The 25,363-nt window shown below is 43.0% G+C and overlaps 1 protein-coding gene and 1 long non-coding RNA gene across 2 annotated transcripts in view; both read left to right on the top strand.

Annotated features, from left to right (window-relative positions):
• Positions 1–9,822: 9,822 nt before the first annotated feature.
• LOC139068930 (uncharacterized) lies at positions 9,823–10,982 on the top strand. The gene is made up of 2 exons (XR_011520179.1): positions 9,823–10,238; positions 10,310–10,982. It is a non-coding gene; the product is annotated as an uncharacterized lncRNA (long non-coding RNA).
• Positions 10,983–19,710: 8,728 nt separating this feature from the next.
• mapkapk2a (MAPK activated protein kinase 2a) overlaps positions 19,711–25,363 on the top strand; it is a 51,597-nt gene continuing 45,944 nt past the window's right edge. The window contains exon 1 of the mRNA XM_015959588.3: positions 19,711–20,188. Within this exon, the coding sequence (XP_015815074.1) occupies positions 19,943–20,188 (246 nt within the window). The 5' untranslated portion in view covers positions 19,711–19,942. The remainder of the gene's footprint in view (positions 20,189–25,363) is intronic.

The following is a 25,363-nucleotide window of genomic DNA, read 5'->3' as shown; positions in this document are numbered from 1 at the left end:
TGCCACCAAAGGTATAATTTTATTCTCTAAAAAGTCATGTGATGTTCAGGGTGCAGGATCAAGCCTCAGGATCATTCCCCCTTATCTTCATGAGTGATGATAAGTACTGGTTCACATGTTTGTATGCATGTCCCATAAACACACTCAAACATATCTTTTAGTGGCTTTTTTTTTTTTTTTTTGGTGACCCACTAGAGAAACTCGTGCTGTCTGGACCTCAGCTGGAACAGCCCTGCACACCGGAGCGTCTGCTCATCTCTTCTCTGGTTACACGGTCCTTTTGTCTGGTTGATGTCAGGACGGACAAACACAATCAGACACACAGACGTGGGTCACAGAGTGCAGACACACACCCGAGCGATGAATGTCATCTGGCCTCGCTCCACTGGGACAGCTGAAGTACGAAGCTGGAGGCAGCAGGAGAATGCCCCCCCCCCCCCCCCCCCCCACACACACACACACACACATGTCTACACATGCACAAAAACAAGACTCTTTCTTAGTCATAATCTTGCAGTGACACTCACAGCTGAGCTCACACCAGTCACACACACACACACACACACACACACACACACACACACACACACACACAGAGCGAAGCACATGTCGATGCAGGCTGAACAGATGCAGATCGTGGGGAGAGGCTCTGAGAACATTACCCCACCAAGCCCATATCTGCATTCCGCTCAGGACCACCAATATGCGTGTTTTACTCCTGCAGCTGAGAGCTCTAACTCACCCCTGCAGGTTGAAACTTTACCTCCTATCTGTTGCAACAGATAATAAATTAGCCATCTATATGTGTAGCCCCCTTATTTAGGTTCTCGTCGCCCCGTCTTGTTTACATGACACGTCCAGGTCACAGCTGGTACTGGAATAGAGGATGACTCATCTTCAGCCTACAGCGTTTAATCCAACTCTGTCTGTCTGTATCTGAGCGTGTCTGAGAGTTTGCATGTGTTTTTCACCTCCGCTCTCTTATAGCCTTAAGGCAGCAGGTCTGCATGGCAACACACTGGGAAGAAGCTCCAGGAGCACATCAACACTATCATCTCACCGTGTCTGTAAAGTCACCCACTCAGAGCTCAGCAGAAGATATTTTCACACAGTCTGATCGCGCTCAGTCACATAAATCAGGGGGCAGATTGACGTAAGCCGTATTTTGTGAAACAGAGACAGCAGCACTTCATTGGAATTAAAAATTAGGGCAAAGCAGGTTTATTCGTCAACAAGTGCTCTGATGGAGACAGAGGAAAGACTGCCTGTCTTATTTCTAATATCTTATAAAATAAATGATGTGACATCCAAAAACACAGAAAGTTTTTCAAGCATCCTAACCCTCTGGAGGCAGGCGTTGCAGATTTGCATCAGTTAAAACCTACCTACCTGGTTACTCCACATACGTATTTCCTTATTTTGACTTAGAAGTACACCTGAAGGACTTAGTTGTTCATCCTTTAATCAAAACTCATTTTGAGCCTGAGAGGGTTAATAAAGGTAGCCTACTTAATTTTTATTTCAATTTTTATGTTTGAGTATCCCTAACAGGTATTAGTCAATCATCTCAATTTGTTACTATCACTGACAAAAGAGGGTTCTGATTGATTAAGTTGTTGACCATTTGGTTAAACGCATTTTAGTCCCTGCTCTGAGCTAAACTGAATACATCTCCACAAAAACTGACGAATTATATAAAAACAACACGGATGTTTAGAATAAGTGTGACATCGGGGACTACCATCGACAGTACTGGAGTGGGTTACATTACTTTTTCAAACCGGCGCCATTCCAACATTAAAACCACCCGATGGAGAGCCATAGCTAAGTATAACCAAAATGCTAAACACTAGCCGCTAGCTGAAGGGTTATAAAACTTGGTGGGTGAACGTCAAATAGGGACTGGGACAATGATTCAGGCTGGGATTCTGCTACCATCTCAGCTGCCTTTTCTACATGCAAGTGGTGTGTGTGTGTGTGTGTGTGCGCGCGCGCGCGCGTGCGCATGCATGGGAGGTGTGCTGAGTGGGACATGACAATTAATCTGCAGTAAGTGTAAATCTGCAGTCTTTGGGTCTGTAGCTGTGTACTATGGTGGAATTCACTGGAGATAGAGACTGGCTCACAAAAAGAACTTAAATTTCATGTCGAATGACATCTCAGTAGTGCCAGCGATAATATTTTATCATGCATTCTGCCAACCATTGCACTGGAAGGTGTAAAATAGCACGATACATGCAACAACAGAACAAATTTTCTAGCTGCAAGATGTTGGTTCACTGCCGATACGTGAAGGGACAAGCCAGCCAGCACCATGTCCAGTGAAGAATTGTAAAGGGTAAGGACTCATTTCTACCAATAAGTTTATTTTACAAGAGTATTTAACGTTAGATCATCTTCTGGGCTTAAAAGCAGCTGCTTGACTTGTCGAGTCGACCGTTTTACACAATCCCAGCCTCACCTTGCCGAGCTGAGCTTTTACTGCAGTGGTGCTCTCTATTGGCTGGTAAACCCAGTGGCGTGCTGTCAAAATATTTTGAATATTTTTTGTAAATATACCTTTTAAAGGAAATGCTCTACTCTTATTCTAAATGCCCTGTGGAAGTATTGTTTTTTTAAATAGCTTTTTATTAAATTATTCCACATTATACCTTTAAGTTGTGTCATCCATCTTTATTTATGTCGATGCTAAACTGTCACAAGAACATTTGCAGGACAGTAACGCAACTGGTTTGTTTGCTGTGACCCAGCCTTGAAGGAAATATCTAGCAAAGGTGTCGTACGTAAAAATCCAATTTTTCACCTAGTCGCTAAGAAGAAGTAGAAGAAAAGATCTTTCCTATCGCCTCTAAAGATAAAAATCATGAGGCAATTCACAAAAACAAAAAATGTAAAACATAAAAAAGAATTTAGAAAATGAATAAAAATATATTTTAAATGAGCAAAAAATAGACTATTGTGATTAAAAAATGTAACGAAAGAGAGAGAGTGAATAGGAAAGAGGGAAATCAGTGGATCCTGAGGAAGTTGGAAAAGGTAGGGAGAGCAGAACAAGGAGAGGGTGATGAAGGTCACACAAAAGCCAGCCTGATCAGGTGAGTCTTCAGCTGCTTTTTAAAGGAGACCACTGAGTCCTCTGATCTCAGGCTCAGGGAGAGAGTTCCAGAGTCTGCTAACAGCTGAGGCCTTGTGCGGGAGTTTCTCCTGGTGTTTGTCCTTCACCTCCTTTGTTTGCATCTCTATGGAGACAAATACAAAATGTGAAGACAGACACCAATCAGCAGGTGTTTAGTGTTCAGCAGAGGTGTGGACTCGAGTCACATGACTTGGACTCAAGTCATTATTTTAATGACTTCTGACTTGACTTGATAAAATCAATAAAGATTTACAACTTGACTCGGACTTGAACGCCAATGACTTGCGACTTGAATCGACTTGAGTGCAAATGTAGAATGGTATTACTACTCTGAGGTGGACTCAGTCATCTAATGATGCTGCAAGTGGTTTTTCCAAGCTTCAGCCTAACTTCTACAATAATGTTTACGTTTCATGTGATTTTCATGTTCTCATCCTGGTACCAATACCATGACCACCCAGTCCATCCACTTTAACCATCTCACTGCTCCTTACATGTTGTTCGGGTACTTATCTGCCGGTGGAGCACCAACACTCACATCTTTACGGTTGCCGGGTAAACTGGATATTTAGGGTTGGTTTGGGGTTTCCCAGAGATGACACAACAACCTTAGGCAGGGAAATGTTGGAGTTTAGGAGCCAAGTCATCTGTTAGTCTAAACTATCAGTAAGCCCCCCTCCTTATACTCAGGTGAGTTGACCTTAAATGACCTAAAGTTTGGCCGTATGATAAAATCATTGGGATGAAAACAGAGCAGACGCTGCCATGTCTGTATTTATGTAAATGTGACACAGACTCATGGACAAAGACATATCAGCTTCTGTCACATGTTTGATTTTTTTTCTCTTTCAACTAAAAATCAATTCAGGGCAGAGAGTTTCTGTGAAATTTTAATATTTGTGCTTCTGCTGGTCACTAAGTCCAAAGATTTAGCGGCTTTTAGTCAAGCACACAACCACGTCAGACAGGGATTCTTTGTAATGCTAACTCCGTTCAGTCATTAATTACAATAAATCACATTAAAGAAGAGTTATTCTGTTAGATCTACTGACACGCACCCCGAGGGTTGCAAACCAGACATTATGAGACAACATTTCCAGGACACAGTGTCACCAGCAGCCCACGTCTATGAGTTTGTTTACATGTTAGTGTTTGTCCCCATTTGCTCCATTCTTCCCATGTTTCCCTTTTCTCAGATCCATTGCTGTCTGCTCTGTGCCGGCCGTTCTGAGAATTGTTTTCCTAAGAAATGTTTCCATGGTGGAGCATGAGGCGCTGTAGGTTCCGCCTGCTTCTGACATGAAAAACACTGACCTACTGAAGAGAGGAGAGGAGAGAAGAGTTTCCCTCAGGAGGCTAAATGACAGTCACACTTTAAATTAATCTCTTTTTCTTCTGTTTTTGTCTAATAGAAGCAACGCCGATGGAGGCTGAAAACATGCATCAGCTGTGGGTTAATAATTCAAACATATGATAGGCTTTTAATGTTTGTGTTGCTCTGGTGGCTGCGCACACACACACACACACACACACACACACACACACACACACACACACACACACACACACTGCAGTGCTATTTTTAGACCTGGAGTGTAGTGTTTAGAAATGAAACTTTCAACACTGTAAAACATAAAAAAAAACAGCAAGAAAAGGTTTTAGATGCATTTAAAGAAAACACTGATGTGTTTTCCTTTTTATCAGTTTGACATTCAGACCTTCACTAATAAAGCACCAGTCTGACATTTTATAGCCAGATCAATGCTGCACTCGTATTTACCAGTAACTAGGTCAGCCAGCATGTGAACAGAGATCAGACCTCTACCTTGGTTCTGTCTCCCTGACAGTTCTGTCTACAGCTTCCTACTTAACGCACATAAATATTACATCTGACTTCATATAGGGAACATATGGAGATATTTAGGGTAGTAGGCTGAAGTTACAACTAGATCTAGTCTTAGTATAAACACTGTTTCAATAGTTTTTGTCCTGACAGAAAAGCGCTTGCATCACATTCATGACCACAAGGGATTTTTCTGACAATTTTTCGATGTTTTTGTGTAAAGTTATTATCATAAATATTATTAACTGTAGATTATTTCCTCAGGCCCAGTCCACACAGCAGAAATTTACAATTGACAGACAATTTTGAAAACAAGACCACAAAGATAAAAAATCACGGATGTAGATGTTTTGGTCCTACAATGTGTGGTGTGCAAAGAGCAAAAATTATACACCATATGCAAACTGATTTTACACACTAACATTGCCTGTCCGACAAGATCAAACGTGACTTTCAAGTAAACAAACATGGCGGAGGAGGAGCGTGCTGGTGTCACTCTGTTTTCTGATTGGCTACACATCACATTTAACAAAGCATGCATTTGTTTGTCCTGGAAAATTTGACCAAGACAACTCAAGACATTTGAAAGTTCAGATTATCATGAACTGTCACCTTATCGTGGTGGAGGAGTTTGAGTGCCCTAATGATCCTAGGAGCTATGTTGTCTGGGGCACTTTGTGCCCCTGGTAGGGTCTCCCATGACAAACTGGTCTTAGGTGAAGGGTGAGACAAAGAACGGTTCTCAGGATCTTTCATGGAAGTAAATTCAAAGACCCGGCCCGGAGGGTTACCGGGGTCCCACCCTGGAGCCAGGCCTGGGGTTGGGGCCCGTGAGTGAGCGCCTGGTGGCCGGGCTTTCGCCCATGGGGCCCGGCCGGGCCCAGCCCGAACCGGATACATGAGCTCATCCAACTGTGGACCCACCACCCGCAGGAGGAACATGAAGGGTCCGGTGCAATGTGGATCGGGTGGCAGACCAAGGTGGGAGCCTTGGCGATCCGATCCTCAGACAAGAAAACTGGTTTTTGGGACATGGAACGTCACCTCGCTGGTGGGGAAGGAGCAGGAGCTTGTGGCAGAGGTTGAGCGATGCCGGCTAGATATAGTCGGACTCACCTCGACACAATGCATTGGCTCTGGAACCCGAGACCTGGAGAGGGGTTGGACACTCTCCTTTGCTGGAGTTGCTCCGGGTGAGAGGCGGAGGGCTGGGGTTGTCTTTTTGTTAGCCCCGAGACTCTCTGCTTGTGTGTTGGGGTTTACCCCGGGGGACAAGAGGGTAGCTTCCTTGCGCCTTTGGGTCGGGGAACGGGTCCTGACTGTTGTTTGTGCTTATGCGCCAAATATCAGGTCAGATTACCCACCCTTTTTGGAGTCCCTGGGATGAATGCTAGATAGTGCTCCATCAGGGGACTCGATTGTCCTGCTGGGGGACTTCTATGCTCACGTGGGCAATGACAGCTTGACCTGGAGGGTTGTGATTGGGAGGAACGGCCCGCCTGATCTGAACTCAAGTGGTGTTTTGTTATTGGACTTCTGTGCAAGCCGCAGTTTGGCCATAACGAACACCATGTTCGAACATAAGGAGGCCCACCGGTACACTTGGTACCAGGGCAGCCTAGGTCACAGGTCGATGATAGACTTTGTAGTCGTATCATCTGACCTGCGGCCGTATGTTTTGGACACTCGAGTGAAGAGAGGAGCAGAGCTGTCAACTGATCACCACCTGGTGGTGAGTTGGATCAGATGGCAGGGGAAGATGCCGCGTAGACCTGGCAGACCCAAACGCATAGTGAGGGTCTGCTGGGAACGCCTGGCAGAAGAACCTGTTAAGACTGTCTTCAACTCCCACCTCCGGCAGAGCTTTGACCGCGTCCCGAGAGCAGTGGGGTACATTGACTCTGCGTGGGCCTTGTTCCACTCTGCGATTGTTGAGGCGGCTGTTACTAGCTGTGGTTGCAAGGTGGCCGGTGCCAGTCGTGGTGGAAACCCCCGTACCCACTGGTGGACACCAGAGGTTCGGGGAGCCGTCAGGCTGAAGAAGGAGGCCTACAGGGCGTGGCTGGTCTGTGGGTCTCCAGAGGCAGCAGACAGGTATAACCAAGCAGGGTGCAGCAGTGGCAGTTGCCAAGTCAAAATCTCGGGCATGGGAGGAGTTTGGTGAGGCCATGGAGAAAGACTATCGATCGGCTCCAAAGAGGTTCTGGCAACCTGTCCGGTGCCTCAGGAGAGGAAGGCAGCAACTCGCTCACACTGTTTACAGTGAGGATGTGGAGCTGCTGACGTCAACTGGGGCTATAGTCGGGCGGTGGAAGGAATACTTTGAGGAGCTCCTCAATTCCACCTACGTGCATTCCGAGGAGGAACCAGAGCCGGGAGACCTGGGGATGGACCGTCCAATCTCTGGGGCAGAAGTTGCTGAGGTAGTCAAACAACTACACAGCGGCGGAGCCCCGGGGGCGGACGAGGTTCGTCCTGGGTATCTCAAGGCTATGGATGTTGTAGGGCTGTCATGGTTGACATCTCTCTACAACATTGCGTGGTCATCGGGGGCAGTTCCTGTGGAGTGGCAGACCGGGGTGGTGGTCCCCATCTTTAAGAAGGATGACAGGAGGGTGTGTTCCAACTATAGGGGGATCACACTCCTCAGCCTCCCTGGAAAGGTCTACTCCAAGGTACTGGAGAGGAGGGTCCGATCGATAGTTGAATCTCAGATAGAGGAGGAGCAATGTGGTTTTCGTCCTGGCCGTGGAACTGTGGACCAGCTCTATACCCTTGCAAGGGTGATGGAGGGGGCATGGGAGTTTGCCCAACCAATCCACATGTGTTTTGTGGATTTGGAGAAGGCTTATGACCGTGTCCCCAGGGGCACCCACCCTGTGGGGGACGCTCCAGGAGTATGGGGTGGGTGGCTTTCTGTTAAGGGCCACTCAGTCCCTTTACCAGAGGAGCGTGAGTTTGGTCCGCATAGCCGGTAGTAAGTCGGACCTGTTCCCAGTGAGGGTTGGACTCCGCCAGGGCTGCCCTTTGTCACCGGTTCTATTCATTACCTTAATGGACAGAATTTCTAGGCGCAGCCGTGGTGTGGAGTGTGTCGAGTTTGGTGGCAGGAGAATCTCATCTCTGCTTTTTGTGGATGATGTGGTCCTCCTAGCTTCATCCAGCTCTGACCTTCAGCTCTTGCTGGGTGGGTTCACGGCCGACTGTGAAGCGGCTGGGATGAGGATCAGCACCTCCAAATCTGAGACCATGGTTCTTGACAGGAAAAGGATGGCTTGCCAACTCCGGGTCGGGGGAGAGGTCCTACTTCAAGTGGAGGAGTTTAAGTATCTTGGGGTGTTGTTCACGAGTGAGGGATCGGGAGATCGACAGGCGGATTGGTTCAGCATCTGCAGTGATGCGAATGCTGAGCCGATCTGTCGTGGTGAAGAGGGAGCTGAGCCAGAAATCCAGGCTCTCGATTTACCGGTCGATCTACGTCCTCACCTATGGTCATGAGCTTTGGGTAATGACCGAAAGAACGAGATCGCGGACACAAGCGGCCAAAATGAGTTTCCTCCATAGGGTGGCCGGGCTCAGCCTTAGAGATAGGGTGAGGAGCTCAGACATTCGGGAGGGACTCGGAGTAGAACCGCTGCTCCTCCGGATCGAAAGGAGCCAGTTGAGGTGGTTTGGGCATCTGGTCAGGATGCCTCCTGGATGCCTCCCCTGGGGAGGTGTTTCGGGCATGTCCTGCCGGCAGGAGGCCCCCGGGTCGACCCAGGACACGTTGGAGAGGTTACATCTCCAATCTGGTCCGGGAACGCCTTGAGGTCCTGCCGGAGGAGCTGGTGGAGAAGGCCGGGGAGAGAACAGTCTGGAGCTCCCTAGTTGGGATGCTGCCCCCGCGACCCGGACCCGGATAAGCGGAGGAAGACGACGACGACGAGATTTATGATCAGAGCAGTCCTGACGTCCTTCTGAGTGGACCCGAGTGCTCGTACACCACACATAGCATGAGCATCTCTTAACATTATCTGCCCCCCCCCCCCTTTTTAGCTACCCTTGCCAGAATTACGTTTTTAACCCTTTATTGGTGAACTGTTTAAAAAGTAAGGAATGATCTGTTTTTTTACTTTCTTTGTTTGTGTAGCCAGTGTGAGTCCTTGTGAGGTGAGCAGAGTAAATCAACTAAAATGCTGCTTAGAAATGACCAAATTCAAAGGCCTTTAGAGACACAAAATATTTTGCAGAAAATAATCAATAAAACTTAAATAAAAAAAATTTAAAAAAGAAATCTGCTTCAGCCAGCTAAATAAGTTACCGCCAACACCGGGAGTCAAACCGGTGTCGTGACATGGCAAAACAAGATGAAAGGCAGACACTTAAACCACTGGACTACTAAGACCAATAAAACTGAAGGCGTGTCTAAGACGCTGTTGTAGGTTTATTTTGTTAAAGCGGGTGTGGGCGGAGCTTCACTGAAATGAACTGTTTAATTTCTAGGAACAAATTTAGGCTGACGAAAATAACCCATATTTAAAATAAAAGGACATCTCAATAAGGCCATTGGTAATATTTGATTATTTTGTGCCTACCTTTGCGGTCAAAGGCTTAAAATATCACCACCTGGCTCCTGTAATATAATCTCCAACTTTTGCTAATAAACCCACTGTCTACACTGACCTAACAACCTGCTAGCTTTAGCTTCCATAAGCAGCTGTGGTATATTTTTGCTGTATTTGCAGCCATGCTGCCTGAGTATATTCAGCTCAGAGTTCAGAGCTCATTGCTACTGATCCTGTCAGTTGGTGAGTTTTACTCCAGATATTTGCATCAGGCAGTGTGGCATTGTGCACAAACAGCTCAGAGGACCAAGGGTCAAAATCATCCTATTATACTGCTTCTGTGAAAAAGATCCAGGACAAACATTAGCAAGCATGTGGCATGTGAACATATTGTACTTGTGTGGTGCGAGCAGAGTAGCCAGGGGTCATGAGGTGTGACAGGACATGATAATAGCTACGAGGAATATAAGAGCGGGCACCAAGAATGGAAAACGACATTAGTGGTGCACGCTGTTCTGTGGGTCAGGCAGCCATACAAGGACATCGAGGCAAGTCGTAGCCTTCCACATGCACTTGCACATACTACTGTATGTAGGTGTGTGCATCTGTGGTGTTAGCAAGGGGTGGAAGGAGTCAGAGTGCCAGCTGGGCAGTGTAAAAATAGTGCAGCGTAGAGGATTGTGACAGCACGGGACTTCAGGAACACATGATGGTTGGTGCTGTAGTAATTCACTGTAGATTTCTTTCAGCTTTGTGATGACTGATGAGATGTTGATTGGACAGAGCTGTGGCTAAGTCGCCCCAGACGGAGTCGTGATGTTTGCAAGTCAAGGAAGGTGACGGTGGATGACAGACGGGCCACGTCACTGATCTAATAAACTCAACAAAATGAAGTGGTGCCATCCAAACAGAGCTGCAGGGGCCGATGGGGCAGTAGGCTGAGGTGGAACATGATGAGGATCAGACTGACAGGATTTAAAGAGCATTGGAGTGACCCCTGCTAATGCACAGAGCACCGCAGAAGGATGAGGAACTGGAGGGAGGCTGAAGAAACAGCTGACCAAAGTCCCACTCCGCACATCAAACACTCACACAATCAGGTTAAGATCTGTGCAAGCGTCTCCATAAATACATCTCTCTCTCTCTCTCACACACACACACACACACACACACACACACACACACACACACACACACACACACACACACACACACACACACACACACACACACACACACACACACACACACACACACACACACACACACACACAGTGCAATATCCGCTATTTGACTGACACAGATCTAGTGCACAAAGTGGCTCTTTCAATTCATGTAATCTCAGTTTGGATTAAGTTGGATTATTGGATTACAAGGGCCTTCTGGGCGGGCGAGAGACACAGGCAGAGACAAAATGCAAAGTGCTGGGAAAATAAACAAATAAACAACAGTTGAATCATGTGGATTATATTTTTTCTCTATTTCCAGGCACAAATTATCTTGTTATGGTGATTCTGTAACACCTGTTTTGTAATCTGAACTAATTTTTTCAACATCGTTACATTTTTTTAAAATGTCAGTTTTCTTTTAAAAAGTAGGTCATTAATCTAGGAAATTAGAGTACATTTTGCTCTTTGCGGTAACCAACTTAATCTTTTTTACAGTAGTAATTAGGATTAGTCGGTTTCAAAGACACCCAAAGGTTTTGGTCAAATGTATGAAAACAGAAAGTTCAATCATTGATGTTCAAGTGATTTTCAGGATTACGAAAATATTTTTCCTCTATTAGAAGCTTAACTTTGCAAACTCAGCAGTTAAGCATGACGTTTTCATCTTTGTGGCCTCAGGGAAATGTTTCTAATTGTTTCTCACGAATTCCCGCCCTCCTTTTTCTGGTTTTCTTCAGCTCTAAAATCAAAAACTGAACCACAAAACACAACTTACAAGTTGTTCCCGGATGTTTGGTTGACTCGAGTGTGGGATAATTAACCACTATGGGGTCTTAAATGATGCAGTGTTCCAAAAATTCCAGGATTCTTGGACTCATTTGAACACAATTCCTGGATATTTTGCTAAATCACAGAACAGACCTGTCTTTGTGAAACACGGGACGGCTCGTGTACTGTCACACAGGCCTTTTACTTTCTATAGAAAATATTTTTTGGGCCATTTTGTACTCAAAACGATAGAAAATGTTGGAGATTGAAGCTTTTTTGAAGATGGCTCCATTTAACTTCTCAATTGCGATTCGACTAGCTGTTAGCTTATCAGTCCTCTTGATTGTGATCTCTATTTTTCCAAACTGAACACTGAGGAAGCTGTCCAAGTGGGAAAGGTAATAATTGACCATTTTCACACAGAAGCTCACTTGAACATGGATAAAACATCCATCAGAAACAGATGACGCCGTCCTTCCTGTTCAAGTCAGCTTTTTATAAATGTTTGAGGATGGTGACAAGTTTTATGTTCGCCTCGAAGAAAGAGCTCATCGTTTTTTTCCTGCATCCATTTGATTTGTTTTTTAAACAATTCAAAATTCAAAATTTTTTAAACCAAAGGTTCAATCATTGAAACACATCATTATATGCATTTCTCAGAGTTTGTTGTTTTGCATATCTTCTTCTAGATCAACATTTTTAATGAATTGATTTGAAAACATCTCTTTATGCTTGTCAGTTTTCTCCACACATCTGCATGTCATACAGGCTACAAAGTTATATTATCGACTTCATTTGAAATTTTTAACAATTATCCAAACTGCACTAAACTCTTAATGAAATACATCTCAGGTTGCGTGATTCTCTTTGCCCACCTGCTTCCCAAAAACACATCCAACTTCTCGTATAACTGATGTTACAGTATCTCCAGCTCAGTGGCCCAGAGAGAATCCCTGAGAAAGAAAAAGAAAAGGCAGCCCGACATTCCTGTGTCTGTTTGGAAACCGGCCATCCGGCCAGAAGCTCCGATGACTGCAGAAACTCTCTCTGTGCAGGTTAACTGGAGCATCCTGCAGCCACGTGCCACTGGGTCAGTAGAATCAAACCTGCGGATTTGAGTAAAAGTGAGACAGAAATGAGAGGTAGCTGCGGGTAGATGAGCAACACGGCTAAACGAGAGTGTAGTTGTTTGTTAGTGGAAATTGGGGCATGCTTCACAGCTGAGTAGCATTAAAGAGGAGCTGGCATCAGAAGTGGGCTAAATGATCGTCTCCAATCATCAAACAGTCTCTTTGTTTATTAAAGGGACGAGAAAGAGGGGGGGAAACAGAACTGGCCATGTGACTAAAACGTGACAGCAACTGCACACACACAAGCAGACAAGTTGTTGTCCCACTAACCTCAAAAAATGACAAGACAGATAGAGAGCATGTGTTTTGTGGTTTAAATTCATTTGTCCGTTTAAAAAGTTTAACGTTATGTTCTCTTGTTATTTGTCCTTCCTGGTCTTTGTTTCTGCTCTTTCTTTTTACAGTGATTTGAAAAGACAACCCACAGCACTGAGGGTTCTCATCCCTCTGTACAGACGGATGTGATTCCATCTCTGTTTGTGGATAAAGGGGGCATTCCAGCGGAGGTCACATGTGTCCTGCAGAGCTGCAGAAGAGGACAAATGGTTTATGAATAACAAGCCATACATGGTTGTCCTTTGTGTCCTCTGCATGTGCAGCCACGCTTTGTGCAGCTTCTCTGTTCAAACGCTGGCATGATGGAGGCCTTTTCATGCTTTGTGTGTTTGTGTGTGTGCGTGCGTGCATGTGTGCATCCGTGTGTGTGTGTGTGAGGTGTGTGTGCGGTTGTCAGAGTGCACAGGTGTGTGTGTGTGTGTGTGTGTGCGTGCGTGCGTGCGTGCATGCGTGTGTGTGTGTGTGTGTGTGTGTGTTTATGGAACAATATGGGAGAGAGGTGAAACTGTTTGATGTTGCTCCTACATCCATCCATTTTCGGCCGCTTATTCAGAGTCGGATTATGGAGGCAGCAGCTTAAGCCAAGACACCTAGAAAGTCCAACCCCTCTCAAGGAAACTGAGTCTTGGGTTGAGGTGAGTCCAACCATATCTAGCTGGTACCTCTCAACCTCACACACCAACTTCGGCTCTTTCCACACCAGAGAGGTGACATTCCACATCAGCTTCCACACAGCTTTTGTAGCCGAGGATCAGACCGCCAACGTCCCTGCCTTTGGCTACCACCCAATACACAATGCACCCGGCCCCTTTAGACCCTCCCACGAGTGGTGAGCTCACGGAAAGGGGGACCCAGGTCTCCTCTTCAGGCTGTGCCTGACCGGGCTCCATGGGTAAAAGCGTGGCCACCAGGCGCTGAACCAACACGCCCCAACTCCAGGCCTTTTCACTACTCTAAAATGTAGTGTGATTAATGATTGACATTATCACTACAAAGAGCAACATGATCACCTCATCTTGCTCCTCAGTGCCTCTAAATGGAATGTAAACACACATACACACCTATCATCTCGTGAAGATCACTGCAGACTTTCACATCCAGAAACCTTTTTCTGCAGTGGAAGTGAATTTGTGCTCACTATGTCCATCTCTCTACTGAAAAACTAGACAGAGGGTTTTATAAAATTCAAAAATGTTAGAAGGTGGATTTAAAACAAATACTGTAGACAGTCAATAGTGTAATGTATGCTTGTGTTTAACACATGTTTTAGGGTAAACTGGGTCTGGGGGTAAATCCTGGTGCAAATAATCTGTCCAATAGACGGAGTGAAAAAGTGCTTTTGCTTTAAATCTAAATTGACCAAATTGTGTGGTAACAAGTTCAGTATGGTGGCTCAAGGATGAGAAGAAGGAAGATGAATAAGGCTGATACAGTATAAACTGATAAGATACAAAACGATTCATTATGATGTGATATGATACAATGAGGTGATACAATGTAATATGTAGGAAAATGATACATCATGTATCATGTTAATAAAATAATGATACAATTAAAAAATCAGATGCATTAAATACAATAAAAATACAAAATGATATTGTATATAAAAGTAGAGATGGGAAAAAGCTTTTTTGCTTTGCTGTGTCAACACCACACAGCTTATTTCCACCTTGGAAGTAGTTTTGATTCTTCATCCATTAATTTTACAGACACAAAGAGAAATGAGAGGATCACAGAGGCCATTATGGGGGTGCTTGGGTGTGTGTGTCTGTTTCCAGCAGCGAGGTGAGTCGGTTCAACGGGTCCCATGTTGGGCAGGAGGCTTGTGAGGATTCAGGTGCTAGAATCCTATATCAGAGCCAGTGCTGACCATGGGTCTATATCAAGAGTCGGCTAGGGTTTCAGTCCAGGGCAGAGGATTATTCTGAGAAAGAGGGGTTCTGTCCCGCCTGAAATAACTGCTCCAAACTTATGCATGCTAATGAAGAACAGGGGGTGGAAAAGAATGCCACGATGAGATGTACCTCATGCACCCGACATTTTTGTCCTGGAACAAAACTTTAAACGAACAGGACAGAGTGTAAGTGGGGAGAGTTCTGGGAAGAAGCAGAGAAAGGGGGAATGTCAGAGGGCCAAACTGTGTAGCTCTGTGTGCAAGCCACACATTCCTGATCCATGTAGAACAACACAAACTTTGTGTCAACGACACATAACTCAGAGTCGGGAACAGAAACCCTCCTTGCATTTAATTTTGTGAAGTTGAAATGAGGCAAAATTGTCTTTTTTTATTTGTTTTGAAATGTTTGTGTAAGCAGAGAAAAAATTTTCCCTGCCATACCATACCATACCAGACCATACCATACCATACCAGACCAGACCATACCAGACCAGACCAGACCAGACCAGACCATACCATACCATACCATACCATACCATACCGTACCATACCATACCATACCATATCAGACCAGACCAGACCAGACCAGATCATACCGTACCGTACCGTACCGTACCGTGCCGTGCCGTGCCATGCCATACCATACCATGCCATACCAGACCATACCATACCATACCATACCAGACCAGACCAGACCAAACCGTACCGTACCGTACCGTGCCGTGCCATGCCATACCAGACCATACCATACCATACCAGACCATACCATACCATACCATACCATACCATACCATACCAGACCAGACCAGACCATGCCATACCATACCATACCATACCATACCATACCATACCATACCAGACCAGACCATACCATACCATACCATACCATACCATACCATACCATACCATACCAAACCATACCATACCATACCATATCAGACCAGACCAGACCAGACCAGATCATACCATACCATACCGTACTGTACCGTGCTGTGCCATGCCATACCAGACCATACCATACCATGCCATACCAGACCATACCATACCATACCAGACCAGACCAGACCAGACCAAACCATACCATACCATACCATACCATACCATACCATACCATACCATACCATACCATATCATACCACACCACACCATACAGTTATTAATAAAGCACTTTTAAAAAGTTCACACTTGTCAAAGTGCTGTCCAGACAATATGGATGATAAATTAATCCGTGCAAATTAACAAAACCCAATATACGCAATAACCCAATAAAAACAACTAAATCAATAATCTATAAAAACACAACAATGTCACCCCCCATTTACATTGAGAGAATGACCACTTGCGGCAGGACCTCATCCCTGACCCGGAGAAGGTATTCTACCCTTTTGCGAATCAAGACCATGGTCTCGGATTTAGAGGAGCTGATTCTCATCCCAGCTGTTTCACACTCGGCTGCGAACTGCTCCAGCAAAAGCCGAAGATCACGTTCTGATGAAGCCGAAATGCACATCTTTTTGTTAATTGAGACACACACAAAAAAAAAAACAATGATATTAAGCTGCAATGAGGAGTTCAATCCTAAACATGTTCTGTTCACTGATGCAGGTCTGTTCCACTTCTGCAAAGTATGATCCATCTCCACTTCAGTATGAAAGTTGTCACATCAGTAATAATAATAATAAAATTCCAATCTTCACACCAGAAGACACTTAGCCTCAGTCTAGCTCAGATGATAAAACACATTTGCCACTGGTGTGATAAAACCACACTGCGTGGGCCTATGACGCATTTTCTTGTAATGCCTGTGGAGAAGTCGTCAGAACACACTCTGTCCCTAACAAACCTGTTAAAACTCCCTTCTCTGGTGTATTCAATGTGCGTGTCTATATTTATACATGTGTAGATATGTAGAAAGCATCTGCAACTGTACTGCGTGTGTACGTATGGTGATCTTGAGGGCATGTGTGCCACTCCTCTTACATAACTCAAGGTAATTGCAGTGAAATGCATTCTTAACAAAAGTACAGGGTTCTCTCTGTGCCAGCCACATTTTTCTATATGGAGAAGCTGTCCTTGTACTTTGAATTAAGCACATGACTTATTATATATCCTGTGGTAATAAGGTGCTTGGTGAAATCCTTAAATTTGTTTATTTATTTTTTTAGGATCTTTTTAGAAGCTTAAAAATTGAGAGATAGCCTGAAAAGCCATCCTATAAATGTAAATATATTGTCCGGCCATTAACCATGGAAAGAACCTAATCCTCACCCCGATGGAGTCCAATGGACTTGACGTGTTTTTTCGATTTTTGTTGAATGAGCCCCACCTCACCACTGCAACATGGACCCCATGGGACAAACCACCAACCCTGCTCAACAATCCTCTGTCCTTGAAGAGCCACTCAAAAGGACAGTGGGTCATGGGGCATAATCTATGGTTGTCTGTCAAACTGTAACTACACACAATTAGGCAGTGCTATGACCAGTTGAAGAAACAAACAACCTGATGTGTTTATTTGTTTGGAAATCAGTCAGTGGTGCAGTCCGCCTTACATCGTCAAAGAAGTCGAAAGTTGATGCCAAAGCCATTTCAAACAAGCCTCATTCCTGAGTCAATACCATCGCTGTAGTTTATCGGTTGCAGCTATGGTGCTAAGCCAGATCCAACAAACATGGAGCACTGTGATTGGCAAGAAACAAAACTGCTCAGACAAATAGTTGATCTGCTGCTGAGACTACCATGAAGCATGGCCTGACCAACCTGCTGAGCAAATCTTTTGCAACTGTTGGTTTGTCTAGGTTTCTAGGCTAGTTGAAAAACGTAATCAGCCAAAATTTGTCCTTTATTGCAGGGCCTCCTTAAAGAAAACTACAACACCTTAGACTCATAGATAAAACATACAGATTATAACCTTTTGTCTATTTTAAAGAATTCTAAAACGTTACTTCATTAATAAATAGACTAAAATGTGTGAGATAAGTCCCAGTCTCTCTAATCCATTAATAAATAACTTCGTTCAAGAGTGTGTAAATGTACAATTTATTCACAATTCTTTGTTATCGTTTTTGAATAACTTGGAAAATGTGCACTGGAGCACATCACATGCATACAAGGCAAAACAAACAAACAAATGTCAGGTTTGTACATTCAAAGTTCAACCTACAGAAACTTTACCTGACACACTGAATCATTTCAGTTGGGAACACAGGACACTTTTCATGCCTCAGCACTTCTGTTGCGGAAATAAAAATGCCCAACGACAAGGTTGCCTATTGAATATCAAGATTATGCTGCCATCTAGTGGTGAAATGAGGTTCTGCAAATACATTTAAACAATCAAGACGAAAATACAAAGCTAAGAGTTTATAATGAATTCATTGGTGATTCAAACATGTTTTTAATTCTCTGTTAATATAATTGTGTTTTATGCTTATTGTTATAAATTAATGTTTTTAGAGTTTAGACTTGACAAGCACTAACTATTCAAACATCTGTTTATCAATGAGAAAAAAAGAACAGTTTATTAAATCAGATTAGATAGGGACTGGATGAGGGAAAATAAAAAAGTCTTATTGTGTTGATGAGATAATTACTTTATAAGCTGGAAGTCCCACCAGTACTGGAATTGTACGCTTCATTTTAGCACTTAGTGTGATTATGAGGACACACACACACACACACGCACACACACGCGCGCGCGCGCACACACACACACACACAGACACACCTACATTTGTGTAAATGTTTTACTAATATATCTGATCAGTTCATTTCGTGTTCTCTTTATCCTAAAGTGTAATTTCATGAAGAGGAATCTAAATGAAAAATACTGAATGATCTAAGTGCAATTCTAAACGACACTGCTACACGTCCCAAACTCTCATTTAAAAACTGAATCAAACTATTGACTTTAAATGAATATTATTTAAGTACCACAAATCAAACAATCTTGTCTTCAGGACAATTTACTTTAAGAAAAACATGTTTATCAATTAAGTTTTGACACCAATAATCTCCCAGTGGAGATAATAAAAGTAAGAAATGTTTGTCATGTATGCGTGTGGTTTTAAATCGACTGTTAAAAAATAAAAAAGAAAAAATATATAAAATTATAAATGAGTGTTCAGTGCCTAATTCCTTATTGGGCCGATCCTTTATTTGGGTCTACCCTAAATGCTCATTCCCACTTCAGAGGGCTTAAATTATCCCATTAACATTTGTTTGGTAGCAGTGCGTCTTCCCAACTAGAAAACTGAAACCGGATTAATGAGTTGAATTCATTTTGATGTGAAACAGTGATGTGGAAACAGAAAAGCCCTAACCTTGAGGTAACCTGTTCCTCTCCTCTCACAGACTAGTCTGCGTCTATTTTGGTCCCTCGCTGTTGCTCTTTAAACGCTGTTAGTGGCCGTGTGGACGTCCCCTTGTTTATGTACTGAATACAATCCAAACAATCAAACTCAACAAACATATAAAACGTGGTTTACTTTATGATTCTCTGGCGATTATCAGCGAGCCAGATAATCCGGTCATTTCCTCTGTGGTACTTCTCCTTTAAGAACAACACAAAAAAAAAACTGCCATGACGTCATGAGTAAACCCTGTCCACCGAAAAGTGAAGTGTGTTTGTCGCGTTAGCTTGGTCGGACTTTTCCTCTCATTTCACGTTATTTTACTAGGTGGTTTTGGTATTTTCAAAGCCGAATTGTGAGATTTCTTGATTTTAGTAGCGTAACACAACATTTTAAGCGACTTGAAGGGTGTTTTAATAAGTTCCTGAAGCGTTTTCGTCTCTTCGATTTTTTGAGGAACCGGTGGAAGGCGGACACTACCGGAGATGGATAAGCTAACAGTTAGCTTAGTTGTTAGCCGGGAATCATAGGTCATAGAATAGGCTCGAGCTAGCATGCTAAAAATAGCTTATCTGATATTTTTCGGATTACCAAGTAACTTTGTTAATCTGTAATTTTAATATTACTGTCGGCTTGTCTCCGGGCCTTAGTCTCTTACGGTGTTCGGTCACCAGCTAAGTCGGGAAGACCCAATTTGTGTTCAAAGGGAAACGACGGAGCGGTGTTGTTGAGTGGTGGCGACTGATTATCTCTAAGCCCAGAACATGAACATGCTAAGTAACCCTCAGAACCAGCCACGGTTTCCGAACCCAGCGGGCCAGCAGAACCCAAGCGGGCAACAGAACCCTCCGGGTCAGTTTGCCCCCTTCATTTCGAAATCCAACCTACAAATCAAGAAGAACGCCATCACAGAAGACTACAAGATAACCAACCAGGTGTTGGGGCTGGGCATCAATGGAAAGGTGTTGGAAATCTACCAGAAGAGCACCGGTGATAAATACGCCCTAAAGGTGAGTTACAGCTGGAAACAACAGTGTGCATGAACTGGTTATTGAAGGTAACACCACTTGAAGTGGCAGTAGAGGATACAGATTTAGAAAATAACACATAAACACACCCTAATCCAGTGGTGTCCAACTCTGGTTCTTGCAGCCCAACTATCTAGCATGTCTTACACTTTTGTGTGCTCCAGATGGTAATCATTGACTGATTAACAAGATTCTACAGAACTTGAAGACATGCTTAACAAATAATTCAAACACTGAGTCGGATGTGTTGATGCAGGAAAATGGCAAACATGAGTAGGAGTTGCCCTTATGAACAGCACTGTTCCCTTTGAGAAGACCTCCCATTTTGGTATATTTTTATAAATTTTGCTACAAATGTGTTAACATTAATATAATTTAATTATATAAAATAGCATTTCCACCTAGCTGTGACGGATAATGGCGAACTTAAAAAAAATAAAACGTAGATATTTAGTAGTGCTGGGTATCGATTCAAATTTCCAGAATCGAGTCGACTCCGATTCTTGAGATTTAGAATCGATTATCACTATGTAACCTGATCGATTCTGATCCGATATCGATTCGATTCGGGTCATCAATTTAAAAACATTTTTGCAGTTACCTTAATTCCATGACTGCATAGTTGTGCAGTGTATTGATAATATTGACATTCAGTGATAAATTAATGAAATATTGGCCATTAAACATGGTTGTAAAGATCAGTCCCTCTCACAGAATGTAATAATAATAATAAATAAATAATAAAGTCCCATTAGTTGTCACACACACAGGTGTGTGTGCAAAATTTGTTCTCCGCATTTGACCCATCCCCTGGGGGATGGGGTGAGCTGCAGACACAGCCGCGCTCGGGAACTATTTGGTGGTTTAACCCCCCAATCCAATCCCTTAATGCTGAGTGTCAAGCAGGGAGGCATTGGGTCTCATTTTTTCAAAGTCTTTGGTATGACCCGACCTGGAATCGAACCCCTGATCTCCCAGTCTCAGGGCGGACCCTCTACCACTAGGCCACTGAGAAAGGTAATTAATGATGTCAAGTGTTTCCAGTGTTTTCTAGGACATTATTAAATTCAGACGTTAGGAATTCAGCCAAAAGATATTGCTGTTGAAAGCAAATGCCATTTTTATTCAAATAAGTTTTACCATATGACAAAAGACATTATTTGCCAGTGCAAATGTAAACAGAAACAGAAAGCTCAAAATTAACTGCTTTCGTTTTACTTTGTGCAAATAGAAATTAAAAGGTACAGAACCTTAAACAACTGTTTCACAGTCTTGTGCAAAAACTTAAACACTTCAGGTATCCAGAAACATTCAAATGCCGATAAAGTACAAAAATGTAAACTTGTGAAAACTGAAAGGCATTCCATATTGATGTACAAACAAAATAGAACAGGAACATAAACTTGACTAAAGACAGACTGTGTAAACTGTCCTTATGTACATCACTTGCGAATGGTAAGATTCTTCTGCAGGAAAAGTAACTGATTCACATGACCAGGGGTGAGACAGCTTCTTTTTGCAGTAATTATATCACCTGCAGTTGAAAAAACCCTCTCAGATACGACACTGGTCCCAAAGACACAGAGATATCGCTTAGCCATGCGAGCCAAAAGAGGATACTTTTTCATTCTCTCTCCACCAGACCAGAGGATTGTCCTGCAGTCCTGCAGGTTTCCTCGCCCTGTACCTCTTGATCTCATCTTCTGCCACCTCTGCACAAGTTTTCTTTGCATGCCCCCTCTCCTCTCTTGGTCTGTAGTCTTCCCCAAGGAGAGACTCCAAAGCACTGGATTGCTTGGGGTTAGGTGCAGGGGGGTTGTTTTCCTCCTCTTCCTCCATTTCATCAACTTCATCTTGCTGCGTGAGAGAGAAGAAATACTTATATGTGGTGTTGTGCAACAATAGGCTTTGGTTTGGCAATGAATAACTTAACATAACATAAATCTGTCATTTTGATCTATAAAGTCAGACAACCACTTGGATATCAGGAAAAGTGTTCAGTCTTGGCTATAACAGAAGGTGCATCCTCACACCTGTAACCATCATCTCATCTGGCAGGAGAACAATGATGAATACATTTCAGTTAAGAAAAAGAAAAACAGAGTTGTGCAGTTGACTGCAATCTATTTTATTGCACACGAACACAGTCAGCAGTGTAAAATGAGCTAAACAGTGCAAAATATCAGTCCAGAATAATTTTTTGGCATCAAAATATAAGAGGTAAATTCCATAAAAAATAATGTAGAATCTAGAATAGAGTTTGTAAGTGGTATGCATTGCTGGGGGGTGAGTGTCTTGTTCCCCATGTAGTTGTCCATCGTTGCTTGTTTTTTTTTCTGCATGAGAAACACAAATAGACTGAAATAAGTACACATATAAAATAAAGCAGCACACACACTACAACACTAAATCAATATTATATTATTTGAATTAACAATATACAGTGATCATTTATTTTGACAAAAATGTGTTGTGAGGCGTTTTACAGTGTTAGATAGTAAAACAGCCTTTTAATAGTAAAAAAAAAAGACTTTCTGAATTTCTCCTGTATTTAAAAATTGAAAACGTACAACTATGCCGCGTTATATTCACCTGGACACAGCTCGTCTGCATATTTTTCACCGCGGAGTTGACCATTTTAGAATGAGGAACATAGTTATGGGTTTGTGCCGTTTTTCTCTTAACGAGAACATTCTTATAAACAGACGTGCTAAATTTGGCAAGCGCATGATTCACAACACGGAGGAGATTCACGATTGCATCTAGTCAATCAGAAGTAGAACACCGTAGACTGACACAGCAAAAAAAACATGTTTAACATCCACTATAACGAACTCAGCTAAAGCACTAAGTCCCAAATTTGATCTGCGTGTAGTGATGGACCACTATATTTAGCTTGTTTATTTTCTGTTACTTACCGGGCTGGCGTTTCCTCTGCTGCATTTGCCCCCACGTTTTCGTCTCCAATGTTCACTTAGGGACGTCGTGCTTCCGTGCCATGCTAGATGGTTTTTGCATATTTTGCAGGTCACCCGTCTTTTCATAGCATCTAGAGTGAAGTGCTCCCATACTCGTGAGGTATTTGTCCAGGGTTTCTCTTCAGTATTGTCGCTTCTATTTTTCTTCCGTATTTCTTCTTGTTCCGCCATCTCTCACAGCAAGATGCGCGTCAGTAACGTGTTACGTCATGAACACCGAGGGCACTTATTGGCTCGTTTCTTCTTTTACGGCTCCACTGGTAGATCAGTGGCTCATTACTGCCACACACTTGCGGCAAATTGAACAGATTGTAACCGATGTCAGATTGTGGTAAAAATAGACTTGATGCGGTAAAATGTGATTATTAAACAACTAATCAATGACTAAAAAAGTTGTTAACTATTTTAATAATCGATTATAATCGATTAAATTGATTAGTTGTTTCAGCTCTAAAGCAGAGCAAATATTGAAGGCACTCAAAGGAAGGGAAAACCAGGAAAAAAGAGGAGGACTAATAAAAAGGGAAAGTAACTCATGTCAGAAGAGGGGGGAGTTTCGCAAATCCAGTTAAAGGTAAGATTGTTGAAAATTTAGTGTAAGGGGCCCCATGTCTGTGTTCGCCTTGGGCCCCCAAATTGCTAAATCCGCCCCTGCACAGGTCCAGGTCTTAAAGTGCACATAAGGTGAGCTACACAACAAGAAATTGTAATTATTAGTTAGTATTCTACTCTGTGTGGTTTTTCCTTCTCTCCTCCTCAGCCAGGCTGCACTCCTCTAATGTGGCTATAACAGAAGGTGCATCCTCACACCTGTAACCATCATCTCATCTGGCAGGAGAACAAAAACAGCTGGTGGCCAGTCACTCATCTATTTTGTTTTTCAATAAAGAATGACAAATTATTTAAGTTTATGGTTTTTTTTACCACACAATTATCTATTTGTAAAAATATCTACAAAGCTAATATTTACATAACAAGTATGATTGGGTTTTGTAATACGGCACTCTTTTTATTTTAGTAAGATTTTTAAACCAAGTAAAGTTAGTAAAGAACACCTTTACCTATGTCCTTTACTGCTAAGAAACTGTTGGACTTAAAATGGGCCTGTTGTAGAAACAACTTGGCATAAATGATTCTTCCTTCCTTTTTTGTCTTCACCAAAGAAATTCCAGTAATTGAGCAAAACCATTTTTTACATCACATTTTATAAAATAACAGGACACAAAGTGTCGGGACATTTAAAAAATACTTAAAATAATAAAAGGGGCCCAGAGAGCTGCAGAGTGAGTGGAACATTGGGTTGTGAAGGAAGAACAGTTCTCAACAGTGTGATATGAGGGTGTAGAAGGTGAGGCCGGTGCAGGTCCTCCTTCATGTTCACCAGCTTCACACTGCTGACCACCCCCATGTCATTGCCGACACAGTGGATGAGAAGGACATCAGCCATGCATGGAGTTGAAAAAGAAGGGGAGAAGGTCATTCCATCTCAGTCCGCCCCAACCGAACCAGGAGACACAGACGTCAGGGAGGCCAAGGTTGTCTCAGAGGGTCTCTGCAGCTCTCTGGGCACCACGGCTCACGTAGCTGTCACCAATGAGCCAAATGGCTATGGAGAAAAAAAAAACAGGTTTGGCCTAGCTGTTTAAAGTACAAAACCCTACATGAAGTGGTCAAGACAGGTATTTGGAATTTACACTTGCTGCGTTGTGTAGCTGATGTTGGAGACCCAGGCTGCCATGGTGACCTTTTAACACATCTAAGAAAAAAATGTAATAAAAGAATGAAACCTAAAAACTCCCAGACCTCATTTCATGATTGCTAATCAGCTATGGCTGATTTTTTGTTTGGATCACTGAGTTACACTAATTCTAATATATTTTTATTTCTATTATACATACATACTTTTTAATTATTATTTTCACATGACTGTTATCAGGCTGTCTTGTTCTGGTTCTCATGATAATACTTCTGTTTCTTCCAGTAAGTTATCTTGTGCGTACTTCATCTGTATAATGTCTCTTTACTTTTGGTGAATTGTACTGAGTCCAGAATAAAGGCTACTTGGCTGTACAAGATACAAACAAGTATTACGTTTTGGAAATATATGAAATGTATTTAGCCTGCTAATTTATCTCAAATACTAATAACTACCGTATTTTCCGGACTATAAATCACACTT

Source organism: Nothobranchius furzeri, chromosome 3 (assembly GCF_043380555.1).
Source record: "Nothobranchius furzeri strain GRZ-AD chromosome 3, NfurGRZ-RIMD1, whole genome shotgun sequence".
In the NCBI taxonomy this organism is placed as follows: domain Eukaryota; kingdom Metazoa; phylum Chordata; class Actinopteri; order Cyprinodontiformes; family Nothobranchiidae; genus Nothobranchius; species Nothobranchius furzeri.
This window is presented reverse-complemented; position numbering and strand designations above follow the sequence as displayed.